The 9,967-nt window shown below is 42.2% G+C and overlaps 1 protein-coding gene across 5 annotated transcripts; it reads right to left on the reverse strand.

Annotated features, from left to right (window-relative positions):
- Positions 1–473: 473 nt before the first annotated feature.
- Positions 474–4,597, reverse strand: RSRP1 (arginine and serine rich protein 1). 5 transcript variants are annotated; one of them, XM_043445590.1, is made up of 5 exons: positions 4,480–4,597; positions 3,603–4,141; positions 3,029–3,180; positions 1,709–1,792; positions 474–1,196 (listed from the first exon to the last, which is right to left on the reverse strand). In XM_043445590.1, the coding sequence occupies exons 2-5, from the start codon at positions 4,087–4,089 to the stop codon at positions 1,077–1,079; spliced, it is 843 nt and encodes a 280-aa protein (XP_043301525.1). In that variant the 5' UTR covers positions 4,090–4,141; positions 4,480–4,597; the 3' UTR covers positions 474–1,076. The 5 variants fall into 5 exon arrangements, 4 of the variants coding, with proteins under 4 accessions (XP_043301525.1, XP_043301524.1, XP_043301527.1 ...); XM_043445589.1 differs by having other exon boundaries at positions 4,372–4,569; XM_043445592.1 differs by lacking the exon at positions 474–1,196 and adding an exon at positions 2,559–2,603 and having other exon boundaries at positions 4,372–4,569.
- Between the last annotated feature and the right edge of the window lie 5,370 nt (positions 4,598–9,967).

Genomic DNA, 9,967 nt, shown 5'->3' on the forward strand with positions numbered 1-9,967 from the left:
CTTGAGGATCTTCACTATCTTTTTAAGCTGACATCTTACATTTATATTCAAACATTTTATGCAATTAGTCAAATGCTTGGAGAGACCATCTAAAAATGACTTAAATCTTTCTAGTTCTGGTATCCACTACTATATTAACAGGCAAAATTACAAAAGTCTGTGCTGCTAAGTCGCTTCAGTCGTGTCCGACTCTTAGCGACCCCATGGACTGCAGCCTACCAGGCTCCTCCATCCATAGGATTTTCCAGGCAAGAGTACTGGAGAGGGGTGCCATTGCCTTCTCCACAAGTCTGTAGCTAATGTTTAAATCAACTGTCCAGATCTTTAGTGTAACACTCATTTTAAATTTTTTACATGCTTAGTTAAGCCTCTGATTTTCTAGCTCATTGAGCCATTCCACTTCACTCTCTTGAGTTTCCTGCCCTGATGGCTCAGTTCAGGACAACACTATGCTAATACTAAGTCTTCAAGGCCAAACTTCTCAGATTTTAATGAGTATCTTCATCAATGGGGAACACGGTTGTGATTCAGTTTCTAATTCAGATTTGGGGTAGAGACTTGAGGTTCATCATTTCTCATAAACTCCCAGGTAAGGTCACTGAGCCCTATGGTATCAATCCATGGATTTGGATCTGGAAGCAGGAAGGTTTTAAAGGAGATATTGCCCCATTCTTCTTCATTAAATAAAAACACATTATGTAAAATATACACAATCAAGAGAGACTAAAATAATTTTTTTTTTAAATTTATTAAGAAAATATTTACAACATGAACAGTTCAATTACTGTTTGCTTTTAAAAAGTTCACTTCTACATAACAGATCCATATTATATAAAACATTTACCAAGTGTAAATATACAAGAATCCCACCTGTGTGTAACCTGTGGTCCATCTGTGCTATCTCCCATCTGTAAGAGAAATCTAAAACATTATTTAAATTAAGTATTTACATATTTTTGTGTTGTCATTTGTTATTGCACCACCACCACTAAATGGTTCACAAGAATGGAATAATGCTAGAAACACAAACTTGCAAAAAAAAGTGCATTTCAGGCAACCTTAGCTATTGGCTTTTTTTAGACAGGTATCCACAGTCCATATGGACTTTTCTTCTTATCTATTTTTGGGGATCCTGAAGAATTCTCTTCAGCAGTAGCTTTAACTGATTTCTGAAGCATAGGCTTTGCTACAGAATTCTGAAAAAGAACAAATTCTTAAGTCAGCTTCCCAAACACATACATTATAAAAGAATACATTAAATAAAAGACACCAACCAAGTACAAAGCCATGGACCTCACTTGCAACTTGATTCCATCAAACTGTAAAGCCAAGACACTAGTGGGGGAAATTAGATACGTGCAAGGCATACTGCAATACGGAGATATTAAGATAGTTTTGAAATTTTATTAAGCCTTTAGCTGATTATTCTAATCACAGGATACTCTGAGATTTTATTTTAAAATATTGCAACAATCAAAAAGGACAAAGGGAACAGTTAAAAGGGGAAAACACTGAAACTGAGAATGTGCATATTAGAGTAGGAACCTATTGGTCACTTGTGAGGACCACACAAAAAAAGTATTAAAAATTCTATTTAGTGGCTTAGTAGGCCTCATATCATCACAAGTAAGCTAACAAAAATAAAGCCCCCTAACAGAAATACATTCCAAGTCTAGCTTTTGAGTGATCAGTGCTTAGATATACTTACGTTAGAGCTAAAAGCGATGCTTTTTTGCTGATAAGACTTTTCACTGGCATTTTTTATTCCATCTTCTGTTAACTTGTCCAATAGCTAGACAGATAAAAGAAAGTAAATTTTAGAAGTCATACCCTTGTAGGTATAAAAAGTGGTCTAATTGTATTACAAATTTACTTGTAGAGACACAAATCAAGTTTGATCTAACCAGTCAAACTAAAATAACATAGTACTTTTGTTAAGTTTTTCCCATAACAAAATTGATTCAATGATTTAAGACACTATTCTCCATAAAGCAGTATTGTATATATTCCTCTGATATAAATTCAAGTAACTGTGAAAAATCATACCAAAAAATACCTAGCTTCAAAAGAACTAAGACATTTGCCCATCCAGTTGGGTACCTAATCACCTGAAAAATCAACTCTTCTTTGTTCACCACTAATGCTTAGGCAAACCCACATCTGGGTCTGCATGATAGGAGATAACCCATCGTTCCTATGTTAACTGAATGTATCAATCCCTAATTATCTTAAACCTTTAAAGCTATGCATTTTATGCTGCACATTTCTGGAGAATTATAATAAACTTATCTGCAAATGAAGCAGGCCTCTTCTTCTGTAATCTCTCAAAATATCTGGAATATATTGCATATATTATGAAAGGGACATCTGTATCAGACGCCCCACCATTACAAAGTACACTTTCATTTAAAAATTGTCTTTAGTATCTTATCCAAATAGTGCTTGTCCCAAATTCTAGCATGCATCGGAATCTACCAACAAAAAACTAAGCTTTCGGTGTGTCCACATAGACTTCAAATTAGTTTAACCTCTGATGCTTTTGCGCATGTATCAATTACCAACAGACTTTCTTCATCAATGTCTGGAGACCACATTCATGATTTCTATAAGACAGAAATAAAGCAGATAAACTATACTGTATGTTGAGTACAGAATCTGTGGGAACATAACCCTGCAAAGGAAAATTACAGATACTCTGTAAAAAACTAGCTAGAAAAACTTGGTAACTACACAGAAATCACCAAAGTACCAGCTACAATTATGGAAGTAATCACGATTATGTCAACTGAAAATAAAGGTCATTAGTCTCCCACTTTTATGGGAAAGACCCTATCTAATATTGTCAGGTCTGTTATTTTAAATTATATCTAGCTAGCCAGTCCAAGAAACAGTCTAGGGTAAATGAAATAAAAATGGATAATCAGCTCTTTCTGGTAAGTAGTTTTCTGAAGATCTTATTTATTTTAATACTAAGTTTAAAGATGAAGTTTGAAGATTACTATTTTTAAAATAAACTTAAAATACTTACCTCAGACTTTTCACCATTATTCAGTACAGCTGTTTCCTGGTTTCTTTCTTTAGACACAGGAACACTTCTGAGACTAGCTGGCAAGTCAAAGTTGGCTGTTCCTAATGCTTTTGCTGCATTGGCTTTGGCTATTTCTAACAACTCCATTCGATCTACAAAAGGAAACACAAAATGTTCATTTATCCGATAGCATTTCTCCAAAAAAAACTCAAAATCACAAAGTGTTTTTACACTAGTAATATAAAGATATTTAAACAGTATCTCCACGTATAAAATATACTTCTATTTATGGAAAGAGAATTCTACCTCTTTTGTTTAGCAAAGTAAGCATCTCTCAATAATCAAAGCTTGGTCAATAAATCAGTAGCATTTTGAGAGCTGGTCCACCCAGAACTGCCCTCCACCGACCCATTTAACACGCACGGTGTTAAGCCCTAGGGGGGAAAAAAAGTTGTCCATTTTAAAACTGGGCGCCAAAAAAAAAAATAAAACTGGGCGCCAACCATATCGGAGTTTTAACTATTAACCCGCTGGGGTCCTTCCTCTTTCCCCGAAGGCCTCTCCAACGACTCACCTTTCTCGCTCAAACGAAAGGGGGTTGGGCTCCGCGACCTGCTCCGGGATAGCCCCCTCCAGCTTCTGCGCTCCTCGGGGTAGACGGTGCGGCCGAAGCCGTAGTAGCGCCGGCCACGCGCGATGGCGTAGGCCCTCCGGTAATACAAGCGGCCGCGGGAGCGGCTGCGAGACCGGTAGGACCTCCGGGTGGAGCCTGAGTGCCTCTCCCGGTACCGGCGGCTGCGGGAACGCGAGTGGCTCCGCGAGTAGGAGCGCGAGTAGCGCCGGTACCTCCTCTGATGGCGCCTTCGGGAGCGAGACCTGGAGCGGCTCCTCCGCCCGGGCGGGCTGCGGCTCCGGGACCACGACCGGCTCGAGACGCTGGAACGGGACGGAGAGCGGCTCCCGGAGGCCGACGATGGTCGGCTGCACGGGCCCGACCGCAAGGACGAGGGCGAGGCCTTGGGCGGCGAACTCGGCCACAGGTCGTTCACGTAGCTGGACATCTCGGCCGGCAGCTAACCTTTCTAGGAATACCCCTTCCCAGAAACTCAGTTCCTAAAAACAAACGAGAAAAAAAAAACAAAAGTTAAGTTCCGGAAGTGAGTCCCGAAGGCGGCCCCGGGTCGAGGAGAAAACTAGCATCCTGGCTTCCAGGCAGCGGCGCCGCCTGCGGCCGGCCTTCCCGCCCTGCCACCTTCCTTCCCCCACCCGCGGGGCTCACAGAGGCCCGGGTATACACACGTCTTGAGGTACTCGCGGGGGCAACCCGTCACCAGAAGACCCACCACAAGCGGTCGACGACTCACTCAATGAGAGAAAGGCCCAACGCACGCCTTCCTGCAGAAGCTAAGGACGAAGAGGTTTTCACTATTCTTCCCCAAACGAAGACTCACAATCTCCACGTCGGACGTGCTGACACGATTTGAACAGAGCGACAGCAGACGCGTCTAAAACACCATGAGCTGGCGGTCGGCGCCTGCGCAGAGACGTTGCGTGGTGGGCGTGGCTCTTCTCGTCCAACTGCCGCTCTTCTCTCTGCCCCTCCAGCCCCACCCTCCGCCTCGCCCATTGGCCTCTGGGATGGGCATGCGCGCCCAAGCAAGGAAGGCGGGCGCGGACACGCATTCGCTCCATCCGGTTATCAGCCTCTGGCTGTTTGCGTTTTCGGCTGTAAGTGGGGGAAAATGAGGCAGCAACGCGCGGGTTACACTAGTTGCTGGGGCTTTATGCCCGGCCACTGTTGACTGGGACGTGGTCTCCTCTTCTGGGAAGCTGCAGGCTCGGGGTGTGCCTCCCGGGACCCTTATTGGCCACTTCCTCCTGACCGGTGTCCGGAAGGTGGGCCGCCCTCTTGAGACGTCACAGAAAGCGTGTCGTTGCGTGCTTTATATTAGAAAATGTGTCTTGGCTAGGAAAAGTAAGAAAGGTAAAGACAGAATGCAGAGACATTCATCAGTTTAGTTCAGTTCAGTCGCTCAGTCGTGCCCGACTCTGCGGATCGCATAGCTGACCTTTAATTTACTGAAGGTTCAGAATGACGTCTGAGATAATTCAAATTATTATTTTGGTGCTACGGATTAAACACTGATGACTCTTATTTCCAAGGATGTATAAGTAGGATACATGTTAGGCATCAGTTTAGTTCAGTCGCTCAGTCGTATCCGACTTGCAACCCCTTGGATTGCAGCACACCAGGCGTCCCTGTCCATCACTAACTCCTGAAGTCCACTCAAAGTCATTTCCATTCAGTCGGGGATGCCATCCATCCATCTCATCTTCTGTCGTCCCCTTCTCCACCCACCTTCAATCTTTCCCAGTATCAGGGTCTTTTCCAATGAGTCAACTCTTTGCATCAGGTGGCCAAAGTACTGGAGCTTCAGCTTCAGCATTATTGAGGACTGATCTCCTTTAGGGTGGACTGGTTGGGTCTCCTCGCAGTCCAAGGGACTCTCAAGAGTCTCCTCCAACACCGCAGTTCAAAAGCATCAATTCTTTGGCTCTCTGCTTTCTTTATAGTCCAACTCTCGCATACATACATGACTACTAGAAAAACCATAGCTTTGATGAGACGGACCTTTGTTGGCAAAGTAATGTCTCTGCTTTTTACTATGCTGTATAGGTTAGTCATAGCTTTCCTTTCAAGGAGTAAGCATCTTCATTTCATGGCTGCAGTCACCATCTGTGGTGATTTTGGAGCCCCAGAAAATAAAAGTCAGCCACTGTTTCCCCATCTATTTGCCATGAAGTGATGGGACCAGATGCCATGATCTTAGTTTTCTGAATGTTGAGCTTTAAGCCAACTTCTTCACTCTCCTCTTTCACTTTCATCAAGAGGCTCTTTAGTTCTTCTTCACTTTCTGCCATAAGGGTGGTGTCATCTGCATATCTGAGGTTATTGATATTTCTCCTGGCAATCTTGATTCCAGCTTGAGCTTCATCCAGTCCAGCATTTCTCATGATGTACTCTGCATATAAGTTAATTAAGTAGGGTGACAATATACAGCCTTGACATACTCCTTTCCCGATTTGGAACCAGTCTGTTGTTCCATGTCCAGTTCTAACTGTTGCTTCCTGACCTGCATACAGATTTCTCAAGAGGCAGGTTAGGTGGTCTGGTATTCCCATCTGTTTAAGAATTTTCCACAGTTTATTGTGATCCATAGTCAAAGGCTTTAGCATAGTCAATAAAGCAGAAATAGATGTTTTTCTGGAACTCTTGCTTTTTCGATGATCCAACTTATATTGGCAATTTGATCTCTGGTTCCTCTGCCTTTTTGAAAACCGGCTTGAACATCTGGAAGTTCATGGTTCATGTATTGTTGAAACCTGGCTTGGAGAATTTTGAGCATTACTTTACTAGCGCGTGAGATGAGTGCAGTTGTGTGGTAGTTTGAGCATTCTTTGGCATTGGCTTTCTTTGGGATGGAATGAAAACTGACCTTTTCCAGTCCTGTGGCCACTGCTGAGTTTTCCAAATTTGTTGGCATATTGAGTGCAACAGACTGACCCAGACTTGCCTGTGAGTGTCCAGGATTCTACAGTGGAGGCGTGGGTCGGCGATGGCCTCCTGCAGGGTTGGGGGGCACTGAGTGTAGAAGTACATACTCGGGATGTTTTGAAGGAGGTCACCATTATCTTCATTACCTCCACCATAGTTTGACCCCAGGTAAATAGGGAGGGAACACAGCTCTACTCATCAGTGGAAAATTGGATTAAAGTTTTACTGAGCACAGCCCCGCCCATCAGAACAAGACCCAGTTTCCCCCTCAGTCAGTCTCTCCCATCAGGAAGCTTCCATAAGCCTCTTATCCTTCTCCATCAGAGGCCAGACAGACCGAAAACCACAATCACAGAAAACTAACCAGTCTGATCACATGGACCACAGCCTTGTCTAGCTCAATGAAACTATGAGCCATGCCGTGTAGGGCCACCCAAGACGGACAGGTCATGGTAGAGAGTTCTGACAAAATGTGGTCCACTGGAGAAGGGAATGGCAAATCACTTCAGCATTCTTGCCTTGAGAACCCCATGAACAGTATGAAAAGGCAAAAAGATAGGACACTGAAACATGAACTCCCCAGGTTGGTAGGTGCCCAATACGCTACTGGAGATCAGTGGAGAAATAACTCCAGAAAGAATGAAGAGACAGAGCCAAAGCAAAAACGACACCCATTTGTGGATATGACTGGTGATGGAAGCAAGGTCTGATGCTGAAAAGAGCAATATTTCATAGGAACCTGGAATGTTGGGTCCATGAATCAAGGTAAATTGGAAGTGATGAAACAGGAGATAGCAAGAGTGAACGTCGACATTTTAGGAATCAGCGAACTAAAATGAACTGGAATGGGTGAATTTAACTCAGATGACCATTTAAGGCTTACTAATTGTTATTAATAAGGACTTCCCTGTAGCTCAAGTGGTAAAGAAGCTGCCTGCAATGCAGGAGACCAGGGTTCAGTCCCTGGGTCAGGGAGATCCTCTGGAGAAGGGAGTGGCAATCCATTCCAGTATTCTTGCCTGGAGAATTCCATGGACAGGGAAGCCTGGTGGTCTACAGTTCATTGAGTCACAGAGTCAGATACGACTGAGTCACACACACACACGCACGCATGCACGCACGCACGCACGCACACACACACACACGCACCCCAGTATGGGGTCTTAACCACTGGACTGCCAGGAAGTACCAGGAACATTTTATTTTTTTTATTTTTTTGGGTGTCTTAACCACTGGACTGCCAGGAAGTACCAGGAACATTTTATTTTTTTTATTTTTTTACCAGGAACATTTTAGACATGAACAAAGTTCTTAGCAAAATGTTGGAAACAGAATTGCCCATTTTGTAATCTGGGGACAGAAAATAAACCAGCATGTCTAGAGCAGAGAGTTTGTGGTGGGGAATTCCAGAAGATAAAGCTGGAGATATAGATTTAGGGTACATTATGGGGAATCATGAATGTGAAAATTGTCAAGCAACAGGGGCCTAGTTTGTCAGAAACAGGTAGATTGAGGAGGGTCAGAAGATATTAAAGATTTGAAGAGGAAGAAAAAGGTCCAATGCAATCTTTTACGTTGAAATGACTAGATAGAGTAGGACAGCTAGGTATTACTTGAAATTAGTGAACATGAATTCAAAAGGAGACCAGTTAGTATTTATTACTTTTTTTCTCCAACATCTGATCTCTTACCATAGAGGTTTTCAGTATTTAAATGAATGAAAAATAAAGTGAGTTAGTATTGAATTTATGTCGCGTGCCCAAAGAGAAATGCTTTATGCCAGAATTTTTTGGGGGGGCGGAGGGCCGTACCTAGGGGCATGTGGGATCTTAGTTCCCTGACCAGGAATTGAACCCGGCCTCAGCAATGAATGTGACAACTCCTAAACACTGGATGGCCAAGGAATTCCCAAGGCAGATATACTTTTATTTGAACCATTTATTTTAGAGAACTAGGTCCTATGGAGCACTGCATAAAATTAGCATGGATAAAAAAATTAGCATGGATAATGAGAGAATATTATGAAATTTATAAAATAAAAAGCTCAAACATTAATAAGTTTAATAAACTATATAAAGTCTTTCCGGCAGAACTTCTACTTTTTCTTTTTTAACAGTAAATATGTTCTCATAAAGACTGCTTGTCACATCCACAGTTATGTGCTTCATGAAATTTTAGCTAGGATACACTACTAGTCTCAAGACTTTTATACTTCCCTTTTTGAAGTCTATTTGGCGTTTCGGCAGAATTATCAACCCTATAAGCCTGGCAGTGCTTGTGGTCGGACTTTGAGACCGAGGGCAGAACCCTGTAGTCGCTTGATTGCAGGACACAGGTATGGATACTGGGTGGCAGAGTTTAAATGCTCCTCTGTAAGCTAATGCCCCAGCTCTGTGCATTGGCTGCAAATGCACCCCAGCGTTACATTTTTCTTTTCTATTGCTCTGTTTGTCTCATTTTGTTTAGAAAGATGGTCAAAATGAACTCCATTCCTTAATAAAAGCATAAAAAATTTAGTCACTGAATATGGCTGTATATAGGTTATTACTGCAGGGAAACTTGGTTTGGCCAAAGTATTGCTTTTGTGAAAAACTCTGACAGACCAAGGTCTTTAATGTTTCCATAACACTTAAAAAAAATTCAAAACAAATGAGCTACCCAGTTACCAAGATTTCACTTATATTAATGTAGTTGCACATATGAAATTTGAGTGTAAATTTATTTTTCCAAGATTTTTAAATGATGAACATTATTTGAATGAAAGAGAACCAATCTATTGATTATTTACAACTGATAATATAATTTTATTTTATGGATTTTTTTCAGTACATAAAACAATATGAAGCCACCCACAAAACATGGTGGGGGTGTCTTCCTCACTACCCTTCACTTTCTAAGATGATACCACTCATAGTGATTGAAATCAGACTGGGTGGCTTAAACCACAGAAATGTATTTGTTCACAGTTCTGGAGGGTGGGCGTCCAAGATCATGGTGCTAGCTGGATTGGTTTTGTGAGACATCTCTTCCTAGCTTGCAGATTGTTGCCTTCTCACTGTGTATTCACATGGCTTTTTCTCTGTGCACATCTGTCTCTTCCTCTTTTTAATAATGACATCAGTCCTATTAGAGTCCCACTGTTATGACCTCACTTAAACTTAATAATTTCCCTAGAGGCTCTGTTTCCAAATATAGTCATAATGGGGGTTAGGGCTACACAGGGGGTGGGCATAGAGACACAATTCAGTCCATAACAATAGTTATTAACAAACATTATAAAATTTTAATGGATTAGATATCAGTGGACTTCCCCTGATTACAGTGGTTAAGAGTCCACCTGCGAATGCAGGGGACATGAGTTCAACTCCTGGTCCAGGAAGATT

Source organism: Cervus canadensis, chromosome 24 (genome assembly GCF_019320065.1).
Source record: "Cervus canadensis isolate Bull #8, Minnesota chromosome 24, ASM1932006v1, whole genome shotgun sequence".
NCBI classification, from domain to species: domain Eukaryota; kingdom Metazoa; phylum Chordata; class Mammalia; order Artiodactyla; family Cervidae; genus Cervus; species Cervus canadensis.